Source organism: Leiobunum rupestre, chromosome 1 (genome assembly GCF_980474605.1).
Source record: "Leiobunum rupestre chromosome 1, qqLeiRupe1.1.hap1, whole genome shotgun sequence".
Taxonomy (NCBI): Eukaryota; Metazoa; Arthropoda; class Arachnida; order Opiliones; family Sclerosomatidae; genus Leiobunum; species Leiobunum rupestre.
In genome coordinates, this window is record NC_143384.1 from 2,530,961 (window position 1) to 2,555,192 (window position 24,232).

Sequence of the window (24,232 nt, forward strand, 5' to 3'; positions counted from 1 at the left end):
CTCTTCGCCACGAAAATGGTGCCATTCAAACGCACCCATTGCGCACCATTAAGCACCACAGTCGAAAGATTACGCACCATTATCTCTAGAGAATTTACTTAAATACTAAATACTGGGGAGCAGATTAACCCCAGTCAATCATTTCACTCTTCGCCACGAAAATGGTGCCATTCAAACGCACCCATTGCGCACCATTAAGCACCACAGTCGAAAGATTATGCACCATTATCTCTAGAGAATTTACTTAAATACTAAATACTGGGGAGCAGATTAACCCCAGTCAATCATTTCACTCTTCGCCACGAAAATGGTGCCATTCAAACGCACCCATTGCGCACCATTAAGCACCACAGTCGAAAGATTACGCACCATTATCTCTAGAGAATTTACTTAAATACTAAATACTGGGGAGCAGATTAACCCCAGTCAATCATTTCACTCTTCGCCACGAAAATGGTGCCATTCAAACGCACCCATTGCGCACCATTAAGCACCACAGTCGAAAGATTACGCACCATTATCTCTAGAGAATTTACTTAAATACTAAATACTGGGGAGCAGATTAACCCTAGTCAATCATTTCACTCTTCGCCACGAAAATGGTGCCATTCAAACGCACCCATTGCGCACCATTAAGCACCACAGTCGAAAGATTACGCACCATTATCTCTAGAGAATTTACTTAAATACTAAATACTAAGGAGCAGATTAACCCCAGTCAATCATTTCACTCTTCGCCACGAAAATGGTGCCATTCAAACGCACCCATTGCGCACCATTAAGCACCATGGATAAATTAATACGCACCATGGTCATCATAGGTTTATTTAAGATACTAAATTTGATCTATCCACCTAAAAAGGGTGCCATTCAAACGCACCATTATGCACCACAGATAAATTATTACGCACCATTCCAGTTAACGAATTGAAAATGTATTTTAAAATTTTGTCATTTGTGAATTTTTAAAATGAAGCCCGGGAGCTAGATTAACCTAAATGATGCATTTCGCGGTGACGCTCTTGGAAGTCACGTCCCCGCAAGTTGTTTATTGAATGCACTAAGGATGCTGGTGCTTAAGACGTTTCTCGTATTTGGACCCCTCCTTCGCTTTGGAATCGCCGCACCACCTAGACCCGTTTCGGCTCCGAATTCCTTTGGAGATAGGGTTATATGGAAAATCCAAAAGTTTTTTTTTTTGATATTGTTGAAAATGGATATTTGAAACTTAACGCGAGTAAAGCCCCGTTTCGTGGGCTGGTGTCAAAACACAGGGTGGTCGAAAATGGAACCGCCTAGGAGGATCAAGTAAACCTGGAGTGGTCGTCTCCCCTTTTAGCCGGGGCAGTAAAAAATTCACGGACATAACAAGTATCGCCATCTATCGTAGAATCTTTACACTTTTAGTCGGCTTTTCGTCTACTAGTTTTTCTATTCACGTATTTCTAGTCCCGTGTTTTTAGTAGGCATAGACACAATGAATTTTAATATTCGAAAACTAGCAGACGAATTTTTTAAAAACATGTAGAAAAGGTGGCGCTAAACTCGTATGTCCGCGATTCTGGCTCGCGCTGCGTTGCCATAGAGAGAGACAGACGAGCTCGTAGTGGGGGAATACACTTTTCTATTCCAGGGTACCGAGTTTTCATATTCCTAGGAACCGCTGTGGAGCTTTAAAACAAGGAAAGCTACAAACTGGTGGAGGGTGGTGGGGTACGAGATTCCCGCAAATTAATAATACGACCTTAATTTTGTTTTAAAAACGATACTTTTAACGACTTTAAGCCTACTATTTAAAATATCTCCGTTTTATCACTAAACTGAAACCAAACGCGTGTCCCGGTTTTTGCACTTTAGGATCACGTGATATTTCCGCTGGTAAATTATCGATAATTCCCCAAAAACATTATTTGGAACAGAATTTTGTCAGAGACGGTCTCAGCCCCTTATACCGTAATTTTACTTAACAATTTATTTTCTGAATTTTTCGATTAAGTTGAATTAACGCGATTAAGGCCAAATACTAAATTTAAAAAAGAAATTGATCATCACAAAAGTGTCACGGGCAAATCATTTCCTGTATGGAAAGACGCGAGTGCGGAAATAGGTGGTCTTGCATATATGTCAAAGCTCGGCTTGTACTCATTTGTAATGAAAAAGGTGAAAGAAACGGATGTAGAATTGCGCAAAGCCTTGGGAATTGATCAACAAATTGGTGACGAAAAGGGAAGCATCGTCTCCAGAATCTGAACTAAGTTTGCGAGAAAGATCCCTTCAAGTGAATCTTCCAGTGATGTTTCAAACTCAATTCGTTGTTCATTGGCAAATACACGGACGACTATTCGAAAATTTCACCAAAAGAAACGTTGTATAGATGTTGGGAAAATTATAAATGGAGAACATATCGTCGATACGTCATATTTCAGCATGATGTGTGGACGCACACAGTTCAAAAATATTTTTTTCTTTTAATCGAGCGCGAATTCAAGAAGCAGGTGATGTCTACGCAACAATTCGTGCATGCTGAGAGGTCGTTTAAGTTAATCTCATCCAAAGGGAAAATAAAGAGATTTGTCTGGAAAAAGAGAATCTTTCGACACAATGGTTGAAAGCCACAAATCCCGAGCATGATAAGATTTGAAATGGCCAACTGGCGAAATGATGGAACTAGGTGATAACGAGCCTGGTTTCATTCCATCGGCCAAAGCTTTAAAAGTAGCTAAAGATCAGCATTTCAAATCACTCCACCTACATGATAATCCATTCAATGCTGTTTGTAAAATGATGTCCGTATCTATTTCTCAGGGGATTATTAGAGATTTAGACTTTTTTAAATTTCGGGCTATTTATTGGGTCATTACGCAATTACACGTTTATAAAGCGTATGGCGAAAACAGGCCAACAGATTGCGAACTTTCAATCGACGCCACTGGCTCTGATGTAAAACAATCGCGCAGATTAAGTGGAAAAAGGGGACATATATTTCTTTGTGAAGCCACGGTGAATGATCTGTCCAGTAAGAAGCGATACGGGGTAACTCAACAGTTATCAGAGGCACATGATTCGACGTCTATTTATCTTTGGTTGCAAATGTGGATTAATTCGGGAGCAATGACACCAAAGGAGTGCGTGACGGATATGTTCCAAGCCCTTTTTTACACAGTGAGTAAAGCCTTCGCTATTTGCCGGGGTCACTTTCCGTTTATTTCTCGCGTAACTCGGATATTTGGATTTCTACTAAGTCGTACGTTATATTGCCGGCTTGTTACACTAGATGCGACGTTGCGCATACCATGAAACTCATCGCAAGTAGGCGTAATCTAAAAACCGAAAAGGTTAGAACCAGAAAGTTATTTCTTCATTCTATTGGTCAAGTTATCCAAAGTGAATCATTGAACGATTTGGAAAAACTTCTATAAGCTATTTTGCCTGTTTCGCAAAGTGAAGGTAAAATTGTCATTTCCAAAAGAGAAATGATATTTGTAGTTAGGAAAATATGGCTTCCAAGAAGAATTTCTTCTCTTTAAGCGCTTAACGTTGATGATCTAGCCACGCCGGAGCCAAGAATCTGGAATGTTTTACACGGAGAAAGTGGAACCGGAGCCGCTTTTGAAAACTGGGTGTCCGATATTATTCGTTAATGTGAGCTCGAAGTGTTTCAATCGGAATTTCCAGAAATTAATACCGAAGAAGAAGGAAACCGTGGTAACAAACCACTAATGCCAAATTTAAAACAAAATTGTTATAATTAGCCAAACTTCTTCCACTTTGGATCGAGCTTTTCAGTTCCATTTTTAAAATGGGACGGATCGTGGCTAGTAGTGCGGGAGTGGAAGCACCTTCAACGACTTAAGCCATAACCACCCTCTGAGAGTTCACGAATTTCCATCAATCCATCTAAAATCTTTGATCGGAAGAATGAATATGACTAGATCAGTTTCTCGAGCGCAGAAATTATAATAAATGTTAATTTTACTACCGAGAAAAGCAATCAACCAGAAGATATTTTATCAACGGTGAATATTCTTCAATAACACTTCATAAATTTTTAATTCTGGTAACATTCGATAGGTATTAACTTACTTGTTAGTTTATCTAACCATTCCAGTATTGAGATTCAGCTTTTAAATTCAGAGGTATTTTGTCTCCCGAATGATAATTAGGGCGTAAAGGTAATCACGAATTATTTTCAAAGGCACTCGATTTACACTTTAATTAAAGTCGAGACCTCGCAATGATACATCATGCACTTCTTTAACTAAACATCACATTAACCAAGCATTCAGTTTTCCCGAAGAGGCCTGTTTTTTTTTTTTCAGTCGGTAACGAACGTAGGCATAGCTCTCCCAACCCCGGCTATGCACTTTGCGGCTATGCACTTTGCGGCTATGCACTTTGCGGTTATGCACTTTGCGGCTCTGCACTTTGTGGCTCTGCACTTTGCGGCTCTGCACTTTATTGATTTGCACTTTGCGGCACTAATAATAACAATGATCTAATTTCCAATTTTAATAATAATAATAATAATAATAATCTACTGCTTATTATAATATAATATTCACAAATCAACTACAATATACTACACAGCACACTATTTATATCAAACAAATGACAATATGTATATATATATATAAATATATATATATACTTTCTGGTGTAAAAACATAATGTTACGGTGGCCCGCGGACCCGAGGATTAGAGAAACGTGAAAATAGCGGAAATCGCTGACTTTCCACACCTTGAAGGCATTTCGTCAATTTGGTTGTTCTAGAGTCCGTATTGACGACGCATACAGCGGGACAGACACAATTACACACACACTCTTTCGGAAATATATCGTAGATTTATTTTATCACAACCTGGCTATATTAATTCAGCGGGTGATGTCAATTTTTAACTTATGCGCAAATCCACCAGTGCACGCTATCGGAGGGCAAGAGGCAGTAAAGGTGGTTGGGGTCAGGGGGTTAGCTGGATGTGCTCTTGTTCTCCGCCAGGTAGCGTAGATTCTCTAATGTTTACAACCGCGACCCGCGCTTAGTGCTGAATACACGCGCCTTTATGTCCAATACCAACTTACGGGGCCTTGATAGTCTTATGATCACATCTATCGAAATATTTCTCAGTTCATTCGTTTTTACAAAATAATGGTCGCATTAACCCAATATCGCCTGTTTTTGACCAATAATTCAGTTTTCTTAAGAGCCAAATTTTAAAATTTAATTTAATTATTAACCATTAAATTAAAGATTTTCCCATGTTAAATCCCGTAATTGAGTTCTCAGAACAATTCCAGTTGCCATGGCGAAACGGAAGCCTATTGAAAATACTCACGAAACAAAAAGATTTGTTAACCCTCAATCTATCTTAAGATAACAGCAACAGTCGAAGACAAATTAAATAGAAATTGTAGAGCAATTTTTGAGCTTATTTTGGAAAAAGCGTCGACAAAATGAGAATTTGGGTTATTAGAAGGATCACCTTCAACACGGAACTACTAATATTTTCAATATTACTTTAAATTAAATTTAGTGTTTATGACTTTTAGTTGAAAAAATGTTATACTCTTCTACCTGTAAGTTAGAACAATGAGTAAAAACAACTGATATTTAAAAGTGCACAAAAATTTATTCTTCCAATAAACAAATGAAACCAATACAAAAGAAATCCATAGGATTGCGTGTAAAACCTGTACTAAGGGGAACGATCTCGTCCAGAGGACGAAAGAGCATTCGTTCTTATTTGAACGAAATAAAATATCTTGAACACACCGGTCTCTGTTACATACCTTTAGAACGCTATCGTTCATTTTTGAACAGACTGTTCTAAGTAGAACGTCTTCTGAACGAATTATTTTAACAGTGCAGTTTGATATATTAGAACATCGAGATTTCGAGTGATTTTAAAGATAATTATTAAGTTCAGCCAGAAAACGTTTCGGAAGAGATCGGGGTTGGGATTAATCACTAACCCCGAGCTCTACGTGTACACTGAGAGAAAAAAATCGTAGTTTTAACTGGAAAATAATACAGAAACGTCTTGTAAACTATTTATTCAGGAAAGTGCTATAAAATCTACAGTTTTTCTGTAGTGTTAACATGAAAGAATAGCAGGAGTTACATGTTTTTACGAAACACTGGTTTCTTCGATACATATTGCAGGAAATTCCAGAAAGATTGCTTTACAGGTTGTCAAACTGTATTTATGACGGGTTTTAGTCATGGAAATCGAACCTGTAAAAATCACAGGTGCGCCCGTTTATTCAAAACACTGGAAGCTTCAGTATATATTGCAGTGGATTACAGTAAGATTGTTTAGCAGGTTTCAAACTGTATTTATTACGGGTTTTAGGTTTGTATATGGAACCTGTAACTATCACAGGTCCACCCGTTTATTCAAAACACCGGAAGCTTCAGTAAATATTGCAGTGAGTTCCAGTAAGATTAATTTACAGGTTGTGAAACTGTAATTAATACCGGTTTTTATTGTATCTTAGAACCGGAAAAAATTACTAGAGTGTTCATTTCCCAAAAACACTGCTCTCGATTGTACATATATTCCAGTAAATTACATAATTCAGTTTCACAGGTATAGAAGACTAAAAAACAAGCATTAATTTATTAAGTGCCGTGGCGATATAGCTTTGACTCCTGGTAATCGTAGCACGGGTTTTTGAAGGAGTTAATAATCAGCTAAGCTAATACCCTATAGGCCCCACTACTGGCATAGTCATCTAGCGACTTATAAGGCCTTTTGACCAGTGGCCGGGTTATATTACGTAGGAGGGTGGTGGCAGGCCCTTCAAGCCACGCGAGCTGACCGTCAGCTCCCTACACGTACTATTATACCGTTAACCTCGGCAAGTTTTTATGGAAAGGGGAAATGGAATTTGGAAATTGATAATTTTTTAATTTTATTTTGATTCATTTATTTGCAATTATATTTCATGTGGTCACGAAAGATTCCACATACCTCTACAGCGATGCCAACAACAGTTTTATTTCGCTGGGACATTTTATCGCAACAAAAACAGTCTATCCAAAGCATTTCGGAGAATGTGGTTGAAGTGTTTAATCGGAACAAGCGAGTTATCAGTTAGTTCCGAGGTCTCTACGGGGAACCTTTCAAGACGACGGAAATTCCAAGTACTCCTTCCGAGTACAAACCTTCGGCTGAATGTTTGCCGAGATATGCACGTTCTAAAATGCGCGTACCTTAAGAATTCAAATTTAAAATTTTTAAACCAATATTTATCTTAATGACCGTAAAAAAGTAACGTGGATTTTGCTTCCAGCCGTGAAACATTCGGAGATTTGGCGAAAATAATGTACCAAGTCCTACCGGGTCAGTCGTAAAATTCGATATTAATTAAAAGAGAGGTATAGACTCCCCAAAGACGTGTAGGGCGAACTGTAGGAGTGCAGTTTGTACAGGATAAGACTCCGTCTTTACTCCTACAAGTTTCCCTTTCCCGTTTTCGAGGGGTGAACTCCTGTTCAATATATCTTCTGATTCTGGTGAAGAAGTATTATTCTTGGATTCTAATGGCGTTGAAGGTTTACCAAATAGTTTGCGTCGACGCTCGCCGTCGCTGCGTTTTAGCCTTTCCCAAAACCAGTTATTATTTCTTGTGGTTGAGATTAGTTAGTCAAAGACCGCACTAATAAGATATAAGTGACGGCAGTTTAATTAATTGCGTGGTAGCACGACGGGAGTGGCGATCTGTAGTGGTGACTTTGGTATTAGCATAGCTGATTATTTTAAAGCGTAACCCACGTCTGTTTTAAGGAGCCAATGATATACCGGGACGATTCGATTTATTTCAAAGGGGCGGAGCATATTGAGGGTAGAAAGTTGAGAATGTTGAAAAAACGCTAAAAATCGTCTTTTATTCATTTGCCCTGGGTATAACTAATTTTTTAGCAAAACTTAAAGTCAAAATAAAAGTAACAGTTAAATCGAACTCAGTTTTTTATTTAAAAGTTAAAGTTAAAAAGAGCGAGAGGTGGGAAATACGTTATCAAAAATGTATATTTTAGCCACAACAGCGCCGCCGAGTGTGGCGTTTCAGAACGTATGTATACGGGCGAGAGAGATAATCGTACCTGGCAGTCGTAGGAATCACAAAGTAACTAGAACGATTTTTGAAATGGTAGATCACACGCGGATTTGAAATTGGTAGATTAGTCAGTAACGCTGTCTTTTAACAATATCCTTCATTCCTAACGAAGGTAAATTTTTTAAAATACAAAATTAACGATAGAGGCCGCTACCGGCAGATTCCGCCAAGCTTTAGTAAAGTCAAAGTTACGGTTCTAATTAACGGTTATTCCGCTATTGTAAAAATCGTTCTAGTCATCTTCTGATTTCTTTGCAGGCATTTGAACAAATATAATGTTGTGAAATTAGTCTTTAGTAGATGGCTCGAGCTATGGTATGTATATTGTAAAAGTGTAGTGAGTCTGGTCGTCTATGGCGTAGTTAATATATATAGTTATATATTTCATACTCGTAACCATAACTAAGACAATGTTTTTGAGATTATCAGACAATTAATTCGTAGGGCACTTGTAATTTTTGGTAGGGCCAAACACCATAAAAAGATTTTTCTTTGAAATTCATAGGTTCGGCCAATCGAATATCAGGGCGGGCCTGGCTCGCCTGCACCCCCCCCCCCTCTGGTGACGGCCCTGTGCTAACCTACACTATAAAAAACTCGGAAAAAAGATGTAAAGATGAAACCTTACGAAATCTTTGTTTTAATGTGTTGTTACAGGGCGGCTCGCCAAAATCCATAGCGTTGATAAGCATTACCAAACGTGCCATAATTACCAAAAGTGTGACAATCCCTGTACTTTCGTATGTTAAAGGTTTACTGAATGCTCGACTCGAGATCGACCACATAAAAGACTATTTATTGTTGCCTTTCTGGATCTTTTTTAGTCTATGGTATTATATCGTAGGTAGATGGCTCACAGTACGACGAAAAATCAAAAAATACACTAACTTTGACCAGTGCTACTTAGTTCCTCCGGTCCTCACTACGAGGCGTTATTAGCTGGTTTTAACTTCCTTCCCTCCCCAAGGCATACCTTCCCATCTCCCCTCCCAACTTGTATTTCGCTCGTAACATTCATTAAGAAATAGGTCCGATTGACACACTTTTGGTAATTATGCCACTTTTGCATTACCGTCTTTAAAGTTATCACTTTGCAAATCTAAATTCGTAGCTTCATATCTAGTGTCATATAATCATATGCGGTCCAGCGAACACTCGCCAAATAGATTAGCAAGAAATCAAGAATAAAACATTTTTAGACTCAAAATACGCACCATTGACAACGATATAATTGTAATTTTCAAAAGGAGCCCATCGGGCGGCCAGATTGCCTAACTGGCAGCGGTAACTAATAGTCCTCAAAAGTGTATTTTTCTCGACGGACCTTGAACCCTAGAGGAGATAGTTCCTCTATGCTTAAACAGCCTCGTGATCGCTGAAACGTAGAGAACCACGGATCCACCAGATCTCTCTCTCAATATTTCGACCCCCCCCCCCCTTTTCTCTCGGAAAAGGGATTTCTTCGCCGTGCAGTGCTTCCACATTCGGGGATTTTTTCCCTTTTCCGGGATTTTTCAACCTTCAAAAATGCTAAAAGGGAATAATGCAATTTAAGAGGGAATACGGAAAAAGTGAGGGAAAGCGGCATTTCGCGAGTGGCTGATCACTCCGCGTAATCGGTGTACAGAGCCGTACCTTTGACTGTTTTAATGGGATTACGCTTAATCTTTGAAGTCCCTGCCTTTGCCGGTGCTAATCTAAGCGTAATCCGGTGTTAGCCCCTCGCAGAAATGAAAGAAAAGTGTTCTTAGCACGGAAAGAAAGGGATATTTTAGCATTTCTGATAACATAGCCTGTTGTAGTAGTACTCTAGTCTCTAAATGTAAAATGTATGAGTCACAGGTGTAAAAAATATTTCCAATACGTTAGATAATAATGAAAGTCATGATCTACATATCCATTCGCGACTTTTTAGGATATATTTTTGTAAAATTATTCAAATGTAAGTAATTTTGTTCAAAATAAAACCTTATATTTGGAATTCGTTTCAGAATTAAACTGAATATTTATATAAATTAGTTAAACTCCAAAATATAGCGAGGGATAAAATGGGTATTTCCAATCCAAAAATGGGATAAAAAAGATTTTTAATTAAATGAAATTATCGCCAGAGGGAAATTTTAGACATCAAATGTGGAAGCCCTGTCGCAGTGACGAAACGGGACTGTTGCTTACAAGTTTCATTGTGGAGGTTCTCATTTTGTCGACGTTTTTTTCTAAAATAAGCTTAAGAGTTGCGCTGATAATTTCAATTGTCTTCCGACTGCTGTTATCTTAAGAAAGATTTAAGGTTAACAAGTAATCTTTTTGACTCGTGAGTATTTTCAGCTTTTTAATTTAACGCCTAATTAAAGTAGGGTCCTAGTTTTATTGGCTATTTTTAACAATAGGTATTTGGTGGAGTTAGCCAGCCTTGTCGTGTTCGTTGTAGTTCGACATTTGAGATTACGCGCTTATCTGTGGCGTGGTTTTCGCTTAGCGTATTCAATTTTAATGAATCGTGTACTTAAGTATACGAGTGTGTATGTGATTGCGAAAATGAAAGGTGGCCAGGCACGCGGGATCCGTCCAGTTTGCGTTGTCAAGCGCAAGCGGGAACGTGAAAAATCTCTCCATAGGAAGAGTCGGCGATAAGTGGGTAAAGTCAGGTTCGCAACGTGTTTGTTTCTTCCCTCTGCAGCGCATAAATTATTACGGAGTGTGTGGTTTATTTTCTGTTCTATCTTCATCGTATTTCGTAATAAATGCGAAATTCAATTACCAATCGAATAAATAGTACTATACAAATCAAGTATTAGTTTGAATGTCTTTATACGGTCGTTATTTTCGCTAATTTAAAGGCCTAGGTTCACCCCTCTTTGCCAAAAAAGGGTTCAAACATCCTTTTTACTTCCCCCTCGAAACCCCACCATTGATAGCGACGGGTCAGCTCGCTCTCCCGACCTCTCCATGTGGAAGGATTACAGTCCGGCATTGTTAGCGCTGTCAAAATTGTCCGCAGTTACAATGCCCTTTAGAGCCGCGAAGTCCGAATGACGAGGTGACCGTCGCTATCAATACGGGGATAGCGAAGGGAAAAGCAAAAAGATGTTTGAACCCTTTTTCGACACTGGAGGATTTTACGTATTGTAAATTTTTGGCGTCTAAGCAGGACATTATTTAGCCTAATGGTTAAGGTAGTCACTAGTCGGCTTTTATTATGGAACTGTTATCACGTGGTGTGTTCAAAGCTCGCTTCAATTTCTTTTTAGGATTTCGCTTAGCTTTAATATATAATTTCAATATTATATTTGCCATTTTTTTTACTTTTTATTAAAAAAAATTCGCTGCGTTTTTAATTTTAATATAAGTTTGTATTTAATTTAAGATGGAATTGAATTTAAAATTGAATTTAATTGAAGTTTGATAAACAACAATCTTTACCTGATACACTACTGTGGCAGTCAATGAAATGTTAAGCCTTAGTCCAGGAGGCTATACACTGTTAAACCATGGCTACTTTCTACATCCCCTCCCAGACTAAAACCACTGCCCGCGCTCATTTCGTTCGCTCCAGGTGGCCTGCCCAAATAATTTCAAATCCATGTTTTGGCGCGAATCAAAAGTTGGGTTTTTACACACAATCCTTAGGGATTTGTGTGTATTACGATCACCTACTGTGTAGCCGCCGCCGCCGCCGCCGCCGCCGTTGCCGTACACACGTTTGCTCGCGGTACGTTAGTGGTACAAAGGCGATTGATATCTCAATCGGTAGGCACTATTAGAGGCCTGCGCCGCCGTTAAACGCCGCCGCCGCCGATAATTTTGAACGCGCCGAACGCGCCGCCGCCGATTGTTCGGAAATCGGCGCACGCCGCCGCCGCCGCCGCCGCCGCCGCCGCCGCCGATACTAAGAACGGCGCGCCGCCGTTTTTTTCTTTATAGACTTTTTTTGGTATATTAAGCTTGGTTTTCATTTACGCGAAAATAACTACATTGGAACACGACGTCGAACGTCAAATTTTGGTTTTCGGATTTCGGTCGACGCAGAGTAATAGCATTTTCACTTCGCGTCAATAGATTCCAGCATTGCTATCTTGGCTATAGAGAGAGTCACTAATATAACCAAGGCTTATCCACATTTTAATTATCTTTAAATTTAAATGTTGCTTGGTTTATCGATATGTTTTCTAAAATTGCATTATAATAATCAGTGGCGGACTGGGTCTAATATTTTTTGGTTGCTAGGAGACTAAGGGTCCCAGCTTTAACAACTATAACGCTACCATGTTTACGGAGGCCCACTTCGTGAACGGTCCATGGGATCCACGCCATCGGGCAGGTTACCTCTATGGAAAATCCGAGACTGATAATAATTTTTTACTTGAAATTCAATAAATGAAGCATTTGATATACTGCATTTTAGACGTCCAATACGTTTATAAAATCACATCATAATATCTTAAATTCTATTTAAATGGAAAATAACATATCAAAATAGCAATATGTTTGTTCACCGTGCGATGATAACCTTCGGCAGCAAAAATGATATTATTCGTAACTCGGATTTATTTCTGATTGGAAGGCTCAGAGCGTCAGTGGCGTAGCCAGAATTTCGTCAAAGTGGGTCCAAGAATGTTAATATTAAGATGGGTGTCGAGAAGGGGGTGTCAATTTAGTATAGTCAAGCTAGGCCCAGGGGGTTGACATAGAACCCTCCTTGTCTACGCCACTGCAGTGCGTTATCGTGGAGCACGACCAAAAATATAAAAAGCCAATATCGAGCCTTCAACCGAATTTCGACCCGGCATAACTGCGAATAATTTTGGAGGTCGTTTGGCGTCAGGCAAGTGGTCTACCTCGGAAGGACCATGGACTAATTAATGTACTTCACACATTAACACATTAAAACAAACGTTTTACAAATTAAGCCAGTCCCACGTGTTTTTCAGCTGCTGAGCTACATTTGTATTTTCCCTCCCCTCACCAATTTTCCTTTTTCCCCGGTTATCATCAGTTTGTTAGTTCCTAACTCCGCCGCTAGAGCGCATATTTAACAATCGCCCGAAACAAATATTCGGGAAAGGGGCGTCTCTGTGCGAAGTACATAAATTAGTCCATGGAAGGACTAGTACGAGTTGGTATTTGCCCTTACCCTTCTGGTCGCGTGTTTTTTAAACTGGACATGCATCAGATTTATAGCCCGGTGTACCGGTAAGATTTAAACCACACCACCGGAGGTCCGTCATCAAATGCCCTACGCCAGCGTCCACACTCCCGGACATTTGACAAAACCAACATGGGTAGCAGAACCCTACTACTGACGGTAGCACCTTCGACGCAAGCCGCTCAACCCAGCAGAAGGTGCAGCAATGGGCCGACCAACGCGCCACTTCGCACACAGCAGTGGGAATAAGAGCGGATGCTCTGGCAACGCCAGCCGACACCCTACCTAGAAAGGTAGAGAGCCTAGCCCATTGGAAAGAGCGCCTAAAGGGGAACGGCGAGCACACGGCAGACCGCATAACCCGGCACAGCTGGCACCGGAAATCCCCGTGAAACCCCAAAAGGCCGGGAGATGGGCGCCGTGCCCTCATACGGAGGCCCGCAGCCCCACAGCAGGCAACGCAATCCGCCGAGACGGCCAGTTTGCCCGGCCCCTCTCCGTTAGCCTGGGCCGAAGCCCAGTTACTAGCCCACACCGGACCGAAGTCGGAGGTGGAGATAGGACCATTTGGACGGAGCTAACATCTCCCAGTGCGCCACCGCCCGTGCTGGGTTACAAGAGCCGGACTGTCGCTACAAGAAATAGCTCTAAATTTTATACAAACGCCGTCGTACGCCGCCGCCGCCGGTTATTTTGGCCTCGCCGAAGACGCCGCCGCCGTAGGCCTAAACGCCGGCGTAAGCCGCCGCCGCCGGTATATTTTGGGTCAAACGCCGCCGCCGACCCATATCAGATCGGCGCAGGCCTCTATTATAGCCTCGACGGGATTTTCGTAATTTTGGGATCGGAGCCCGAGAAGTTGGGAAAATGCCCAATTTACTATTTTTTGTGGTTTCGCTTTGTGTGGTTGATATTTTATTTAAAATTAAGTCCGATAACGTTAAAAAAAATTTTTGGTTAGGTTAGGATTCAGCGGATATAAAACTTCAGTTATATCAGTAAATATTAAATTTAAGTATAGTTTCCTGGTTAATTTACGGGACCCCAATTTTCGCGGTTTTATATTTTCGCCTAAAAGTCTACATAACGTTCTTTAATTTAAGTCCGATTTTCATGAGAGTTATATTTTTGAATAGCTGTGGTTTCCCTTCAACCTAGATTTGCAATTACGTTGCTTAATTTTAATTCTAAGTGAGGTTTTTTGGACAGCGTATACGGACCCCCGCAACTTCCGACATGGTAAATCCGCGTGTCCATAGAGTTCTAAACGCCAGTTTCCCTCTCGCATTTTTCAAGGCCGTTCGCGCCGAGCTTTCAACGTGTTCCCAGAAGTAACAATAAGTGTGACGTTTGACGCACGTTTAACGCCCTTTTTACGCACGTCGTACGACAGGAAGTAGATAAGTAAGATTTGATCAAAAATCACCAGTTTTGTTACTTCTAGGCCTATTCCAGCTTAGGTTGCAGCCGCGTTGGAAAAAGTTAATTTTAAGTGAGTTAATTAGCCATTTCGCGTCATACCTGAATTCTTTACGCGCTGAAGCTATATTCGCATTCCATTGAAAGCCTGCCTGCAATAAGAATAAATTATGAACAGGCGCGTAAAAAATAAGTGTGACCCTAAATATTTGTTATGCCCAGAAGTTAAGCATAAGTGTGCCACTAAATATTTTTTTGACCAGCTGCCGTACACACGATTGCTCGCGGTACGTTAGTGGTACAAAGGCGATTGATATCTCAATCGGTAGGCACTATTATAGCCTCGACGGGATTTTCGTAATTTTTGGGATCGGAGCCCGAGAAGTGGGGCATTTGCCCACTGTAGTGTTTTTGGTCGATTTTCAATTAAATGAACCCCACCACCCGCGTAGGCACTATTGTCATATTTGAATTTCGTGCCAATTGATACAGGTGCCATCTAACTCGTTCGCGTTTCGCTACCTTATTTCCAAAACCAGGTAACTCTAAAAACTTGGTTTTTATAAAAATTAATTTAAATGAACGTGTTCGCGTTTCGCAACCTTATTTCCAAAACCAGGTAACTCGAAACGCTTGGTTTTTATACAAATTAATTTAAATGAACGTGTTCGCGTTTAGCCACCTTATTTCCAAAACCAGTTAATTCGAAAAACTTGTTCGCTACCTTATTTCCAAAACCAGGTAACTCGAAAAACTTGGTTTTTATAAAAATTAATTTAAATGAACGTGTTCGCGTTTCGCCACCTTATTTTTAAAACCAGGTAACTCGAAACGCTTGGTTTTTATACAAATTAATTTAAATGAACGTGTTCGCGTTTCGCCACCTTATTTCCAAAACCAGGTAATTCGAAAAACTTGTTCGCTACCTTATTTCCAAAACCAGGTAACTCGAAAAACTTGGTTTTTTTAAAAATTAATTTACATAAAGTGTTCGCGTTTCGCCACCTTATATTCAAAACCAGGTATCTCGAATAATTCTTTTCCGATAATATTCCTTTTGGGTTTATTAAGTTAATACATCAGTGGGATTGTGTGTACTTAAATGTCCGTGACATCTTGTTATTGTCTTCGTCGGCCGACGGGGAGCGCCACCTCCGGACCTTTTACGATATAAAAAAACATGGTTTTCTATGGCGCTAAACTAGACTATAATGAGTTCATTTTACTGAAAGTTATTTAAATATTGAAAAAATAGATATTTTATGCTTGGGTTACAATTTAAAGATCAATTTCCATAAGCAACCCCTCAAATACTTCAGTAAATAGGTTATTGTAAAATAGTTAATCTGAATAGTTAAGCTTTGTCGGATTTAAGATTGGTTGTCTTTTAAATCCATTTTCGCGGTGGGAAATTCAAAAACATGATGATTAGTTTACGCTGAATTGTATTTGATTAAAGTAAGATTTTTAATTCATTTTTCTAATTATGATTTAAGGTTGTGATTCTAAGTTTAAGTACTTACATAACAATAATTTTTGTTGAAATACCCAAAATGCCTTCGTGTTGCGTTTCCTATCGCCCTTCGGTAAAAGGCAAAACACCTAAAGATTCTTTCCAGGGCCGGCCCTACCATAGGGGCGCCTCAGGGGCCAACAAGTGGGGCGCTATAATCGGATATTGCTCCCCCCTTAAACCTGCCACGGGCCGGCAGTGTTTCTGTCCACCAGTGTCCTTCTGATGGGGCGTTGAGAGCCATGTCACTGGAAAATATCGCTTGGGTTAATTTTCAAATAAGTGACAGATCAGAATCTAGCGTTGTAGACAGTCCTAAGTTTTGTGAAAATTATAACCGTAAAGGTCAGCTTTGCTAGGCTAATACCCAATGCACCACCTTAGGCCCAGGTCATCAAGCGAATTTTAAAGCCATTAATTCAGTTGGCCGGGCAAGCACGTAGATATAGAAAGTGTAAGGGGATGGACAACTAGATAAAATCGCGAGCGCAGCGAGCACAAAATTTTTCGTAAGCAATAACCGGCAATAACTCATATTTAAAGTACTGGCTAGACTCGGGATTAGTGACAATGTCACTTCCGCACGTGTATCAAACGAAGTTTTTTAATACATTTGCGAGAAAATGATAATATTAATGATCCTATTAATATATTTAATATATTAATATATTTCACTGTGCTGCGTTGCGGATATTTCCATTAATTTTTACGTCTTGCTGTTTATTTCTTCATGTTGCGCTCCTTTCGCAAAAAAAGAATCGGGTCCTAAGGGGGCGGTTTGAACCCCCTAAACCCCCCCTATATATACGTCCTTGTGGCCGGGTTACAATGCGTAGGAGGGAGGTGGAAAGCCCATCGTGCCACGCGAGCCAACAGTTTTATACACTGACTATTACCGTTAACCTCAACAAGTTTTTATGGAAGGAAAAACCGAAGAGCTCTAGGGAAAACCCCTTAAACCAGTGGGGAGAGAACTTGCTAACTCGACGCAGCTAAGATGGAGTTGTTCCGTGTTTTTACAACCCGGCTCCTCTTGCTGCGAGGCGAAAATGCAAACCCCCCCTCCACCCCAAGCTGAATTATGAGGCTCTTGTCTCGAGTGCATTTCCGGATCCTGCCTAAATTCACCACTTTTATAGTATATTAATTGGAATTATAGTATATTAATTGGAATTATAGTATATTAATTGGAATTATAGTATATTAATTGGAATTATAGTATATTAATTGGAATTATAGTATATTAATTGGAATTATAGTATATTAATTGGAATTATAGTATATTAATTGGAATTATAGTATATTAATTGGAATTATAGTATATTAATTGGAATTATAGTATATTAATTGGAATTATAGTATATTAATTGGAATTATAGTATATTAATTGGAATTATAGTATATTAATTGGAATTATAGTATATTAATTGGAATTATAGTATATTAATTGGAATTATAGTATATTAATTGGAATTATAGTATATTAATTGGAATTATAGTATATTAATTGGAATTATAGTATATTAATTGGAATTATAGTATATTAATTGGAATTATAGTATATTAATTGGAATTATAGTATATTAATTGGAATTATAGTATATTAATTGGAATTATAGTATATTAATTGGAATTATAGTATATTAATTGGAATTATAGTATATTAATTGGAATTATAGTATATTAATTGGAATTATAGTATATTAATTGGAATTATAGTATATTAATTGGAATTATAGTATATTAATTGGAATTATAGTATATTAATTGGAATTATAGTATATTAATTGGAATTATAGTATATTAATTGGAATTATAGTATATTAATTGGAATTATAGTATATTAATTGGAATTATAGTATATTAATTGGAATTATAGTATATTAATTGGAATTATAGTATATTAATTGGAATTATAGTATATTAATTGGAATTATAGTATATTAATTGGAATTATAGTATATTAATTTTAATTATAGTATATTAATTTTAATTATAGTATATTAATTTTAATTATAGTATATTAATTTTAATTATAGTATATTAATTTTAATTATAGTATATTAATTTTAATTATAGTATATTAATTTTAATTATAGTATATTAATTTTAATTATAGTATATTAATTTTAATTATAGTATATTAATTTTAATTATAGTATATTAATTTTAAGTATAGTATATTAATTTTAATTATAGTATATTAATTTTAATTATAGTATATTAATTTTAATTATAGTATATTAATTTTAATTATAGTTTATTAATTTTAATTATAGTTTATTAATTTTAATTATAGTTTATTAATTTTAATTATAGTTTATTAATTTTAATTTATTTATTGTATATTAAATTTAATTTATTTATTGTATATTAAATTTAATTTATTTATTGTATATTAAATTAAATTTATTTATTGTATATTAAATTTAATTTATTTATTGTATATTAAATTTAATTTATTTATTGTATATTAAATTTAATTTATTTATTGTATATTAAATTAAATTTATTTATTGTATATTAAATTAAATTTATTTATTGTATATTAAATTAAATTTATTTATTGTATATTAAATTTAATTTATTTATTGTATATTAAATTTAATTTATTTATTGTATATTAAATTTAATTTATTTATTGTATATTAAATTTAATTTATTTATTGTATATTAAATTTAATTTATTTATTGTATATTAAATTTAATTTATTTATTGTATATTAAATTTAATTTATTTATTGTATATTAAATTTAATTATTTTTTATAATATATAGTTTAATTTTTAGTATATTTATTTTATTTTATAGTTAATCTATTTTTATTATTTTATAGCATATTTCAATTTTAATAATAGTTTTAAATTTTTTGTATAATTATTTTTTTATTTTACATATTTATTTTATTTATATTATAGTATATCTATTCTTATTATTTTATAGTATATTATAATTCTAATTTAATTTTTTAATTTGTATATTTATTTTTTTACGGTAAATTTATTTTAATTATATTATAATTTGTTTATTTTAATTTTTTGATACCATAAAATTAATAAAATAAATAAACTATATTTATAATATAGTTATTTATAATGTAGTAATTTTTAACATGGGTTAATTTTTAACGTGGTTAAGCCGAAACATGTAACGTGGTTTTAAATTGTTTTTAATAAAAACCTCTATAGTGTACTGGTAATCGTTGAATTTTGTCAGTTTATTATTGATTACACTAGTTTTTGGAGTTCGTTATTCTATTTTGATACTTAAGCTACATTTTGACCCAAAAGGTGGGACATAACAGTACCCCTTTCGTTGAGGGCTCGTTTTAAATTTGACAATATCTTAGATTATAGTATTTTTTAACAATATATTTTATATGGGATATATAATTTAGATTAAAGTCCAATAACTAGAGTATAAAGTTCATTAATTATAATGCTTTACAATGGTTCTCTGACGACTTTAGTGTTTCGCTTTGATGAATTTAGGTTCCTGTGCCATTAATAGATGGCACCATGCTCTCCAATAAAGTCGTTTTTACACACAATCCGAGGAATTTGTGTGTATTGGTTTCACTACAGTGTCGTTGCTGATTCCGCAGTGTCGTACACCACATTTTCCTAATTAGGGTTATACATTTCAACGATGTCTATTCGACGGTACATTTATCGGCCTCGTTATCCCAATAAAATGTTTTTAAATCCGAGCCCAAGATTTGGGGGTTTGTCCATCTTACTGTTTTTCGTATTTTCGCTTTGTGCATTTCATATTTATTCAAAATTTAGTTAAATATTTTGGGTAAGGTCAGGATTATTTTACTTAAACTTTTGGTTGTATCGGTAAATATTAAAGTAAAGTTTGGGGGGGTAAATTTAGTCTGATTTTCAAGAAAGTTATATTGATATGCAAGCTGCCAGGATAAATTTAACCTAGATAGGTAAATGCGTAACTTAATTTATGTTCATTGGTGAGACAGTGTAAATTTTATTTTAATTAGTACTGATTATTTGTGAACTATATTTTCGGTTGCATTAACTTATTTTATATTTAAGTGAGATTTCTGTTCAATTCGCTAAAGAAGGGATAAAATAAATTGTTTTTCAATGTGTTGTAACAATAACAGTCGTGTTAATTAGAGCATTTCCGTCGCGAAACGTATTTGGCGCTTTGAAAATAGCTATTCTTAGCTCTATACCTATAATGAACATTTTATAATATGAGTGTTCTCCGTTTGTTTTCTTTAGAAATAAACTCACGATGAGCTTGATAGAGATAATCAAACAGGGTCCAGAAGATCTGGATAAGGTGCTGCAGTTCATTCGAGATGGAGCCGACATTAATGAGACAGATGAATCCGGATGGAGTCCCATTCATTGGGCGGCTCAAATAGGTCAATACGACGTTTGCAAGGCCCTCCTGGAAAACGGAGCCAAAGTAAATGCGCTGGACTACAATGTTTGGTCTCCTTTACTGTGGGCGATCCATAATAATCACGTAAACGTGGTCCGTCTTCTACTTCACAACGGAGCTAGTCTGGAAATTATGGATACAACAAATAAAACACCTCTGGACGTAGCTAAGGCATGCAATCGAGCTCAAATGGTGGAGATGATTGAAAAGGAATTTCCGCTGTGGCTTCGACTCTACCACGCAGCGCGTGAAGGGAACTACGACGAATGCGTGGCGCTTCTGAAGCGAAAGGTGCTACACGAAACATGTCAGGATGGTCTCTACTGCCCGATGACCGCAGCGACGAAAAAAGGTCATCGGGATATTGTTCAGTTATTACTAAAGAAAGGTGCGTATGTCAACTACGAACGCAACAATAACGAGAGGAATCCGCTGTATCTCGCTACAAAGAAAGGTCACAAGGATATCGTCACTCTGCTGTTCGACAAAGGAGGCAACGGAAACATTAAGGTCAATGGTGATAGCCTACTCCACGTGGCGGCGCGAAAAAATGACGAAAACCTGGTACGACTCCTGATACTAAACAAGGTCAACCCAAACGAAAAGAATAAGGACGGGTACACACCTTTGCACTACGCCATCATAAATGGTAATGAAGACATAGCAAATCAGCTAATTCAACACAATGCTAGTGTCAATCTTGCTACAAAGAGAGGAGAGACACCATTGCATTTGGCCTGTGAAGTTGGTCATCAACAGATTGTAGAGATTCTTCTGAAGAATGGAGCTAACACAGATGCCCTTGATGGACATTCTGAACAGAAAATGCTCAGCAATCGCGGTCGACGCTCAAGTGAAAATGAAAATTCTGGATAATATAAAAGCTCTGTTGATACCTCCCGAAGCAGCCAATCCAACACCAGTTCCAAAGGGTGCAAGCAATGATGGACGTTTAGAAGTAATTAAACAAGACAATTCCCAAGACGATTCAAACAGTGACGTAACGGTAGAGTACCCGTTGTCCACAATGGGGTTGATGAATCAGGAACAATGTTCTCAAATCTTGGATACCACCGACATCGAAGAGCTGAACACCAAAATGGCTACACTGTCTGCCCTAGTTTTGGAATTCAACGACCTAGCTGTCAATTTGGAAATAATAGAGACCGATTTGGCTCTAGAAACCGATACACTATCCTTTTTGAATCGGAAAATGGAGAAGACTCGAGTTTTGAAACGGTTGAAGGCCAAAGATTTAAAATCCCAGCTGGATTTCGTAGGTGCTCTGCAAAAATTGGCGCGAAAAGTGGATGAAAGCAAGCGGAGACAAGTGGCACTCGCGGTTGAACGGCTGAAATTCCAAACTGAAATTCCATCTTTGAAAACTAATTTAAAAAACGTTTATCGAGAAATAACTCGAATATTGAATAAAATCGATATCGTCTGTATTTGTTCTTAGCGATTTAATTTCATCAAATATTTTCGTAAGATACTTGATAGAGTATCTGCGAAATCTTCAACATATTTTAAAAGTGACTCACTATTTGATTTCTAATCTTTGCTTTTTCGTTTAGTTTTTTACTTGGTCCATTTACATTCTAATTTCGTAAATAATTGTTACGTAAAGATAATTTATTTTTCTCAGCGAGTGAAGAAACGCGTTGTTTTCAATTTTTTACCTTAAATAAAATTTCTGAAATTATTATCTTTGTTCAATATGTTGAAAGTAATGTTTGGCAATAGCCCTTAAGACTTAAGTAGGGAGATGAAAAACGGATTTACCTCTTGTAAAGGAACCCGCACAGCTCCTCTGGAAAAATGTCCTTCGGCCAATTTTGCTGAAATTTGGGCATGTAGTACTTTTGACCATGGTGAACAAAAGTCTTGCCAGGCACCACTTCCAAAATCTTGGCCGCTAGGGCCCGGCCAAGATCGGAAATTTACAGCTGTAATATGTTTTTTTCATCCGTCTGATAAAGATCAGCACTAATATCGTATTCCCACTACACCCAGCTTTTTATACGTTTTTGACACGTTGGTAAAGTTCGTCGTTTACATCGTATTCCCACTACACTGAACTTTTATAACTTTTCTGCAATTGAAGTTTTGGGTTTGCGGATTGTTGTAACGGGATCCGCAGCCTGTATTGCAGTGATTTGTGATAAGTATAGTATAACAGTATAATAAAAATAATAATAATAATATAAAAATATTCGTACAGATAAATTCATAAAAGTCAATCGTAGGTTTCGGATCCCTTTAAAAGGGTCGACCTGTTTGTAGGTTACGAGTAGCAAGCAGACTTGTACCAGATTTGGTAACCCTTCCGGTTCACTTTGCCCCGCATACTTACATTTTTTTAATTTTTCCGTGTTTTATTTACTTTTGTTATTACATTTTCCCCCGCACTCTGACTACTGATTCTCAAAGTCCCCGCGTTAGACCAATCTGGTCTTGAACATATTGTTTTGTATTAATTTAATCAATTTTAATGGATATTCTTAACCCCTCGTAACGTACCATAAGCCAAACGTCTTATAATTTTAAGATCTAATACATAATAATAACCCCCGCGAGTTATAAATAATTAAAATTAACTTAAACTTAAGAACTTAAATAATTTATGATTGGTATATAGAAATCCCGTATAATTTACATAGCTCATAGGATTTGGTCTAACCTTCCAGGATATATAAAAATTAAGTTAATCAATTGAATCGTTCTCTTAACATAAATTATAAACTAAATACCTGCCTTCAGCAATACTAAAATTAGTCCCTCGCTAATTAAAATGTTTTTCACTCGGTCACAAGACCATGGGGCAATACATTCCGCAAACTTTCCCAACTCAGATTTTTTCCTAAAACTTTCCGAACTAGACCAGTAAAGTCCCCTCAGCTCGCAGCGATCCCATGAAATCATTTCAAGTCCACAAGCTTCATATTAACTATTAGGTGGTAAGATCCCAAGAAAAGCGCACGTTTTCCAAGGTTGCCGCCATTGGGTCGCGAGGGCGCCTGGACATTTCCGCTTGGAGACGGAAAATCGGGAACATCGAGACTCTCTGGCATCCCCCCCCCCCGCAACCCCGAGCGACCTTTCGTAAAACGGACAACGTCACCACCGCATGACTAGACACGAGTCTTAAGTACACCAATGACCCAAGTAGAATGGAGGTCATCAGTTGAATTTTGTTTCAACCCCGCCCCCTAATCACCGGAATAAAACTAAGAGACAGAGCCCCAAGAAGAGAGAGTTTTGGATTATCTCGATGGAACACGTCACGATCCTGGATGAAGGTTCGGAACCCAAGTCCGGAATGACCTCCGCTAAATCCATGCGCGGTCTCGCCCGTCAGACCCCACAATGCCCCAGAAGTCACCACCGATGGAACTGAGTCTTCGGACAGTCAACCAGAGCCGTTTCATGAGCCCTCTCGAACGAGTCAACTCACAGCTGACCGCCGATTCTCCGATGATCCCGAGAACAAGCATCCAACGACATGAGATCCGACCCCTCGCCTAGCCAGATGTTCTAGATCGAAACCCGAAGTACCTACGCCGCTTGTAAGAAGTTCGTCGTCTTCATCCGGACATCCCTACCGTCATCCGGCTCGTTAGTT

The 24,232-nt window shown here is 37.4% G+C and overlaps 1 protein-coding gene across 1 annotated transcript in view; it reads left to right on the forward strand.

Moving 5' to 3' along the window:
* Positions 1 to 21,486, forward strand: part of LOC149960401 (uncharacterized) — a 56,970-nt gene extending 35,484 nt beyond the window's left edge. Inside the window, exon 2 of the mRNA XM_090179962.1 lies at positions 20,445 to 21,486. Within this exon, the coding sequence (XP_090036088.1) occupies positions 20,458 to 21,486 (1,029 nt within the window). The 5' untranslated portion in view covers positions 20,445 to 20,457. The remainder of the gene's footprint in view (positions 1 to 20,444) is intronic.
* The last annotated feature ends 2,746 nt before the right edge of the window (positions 21,487 to 24,232 follow it).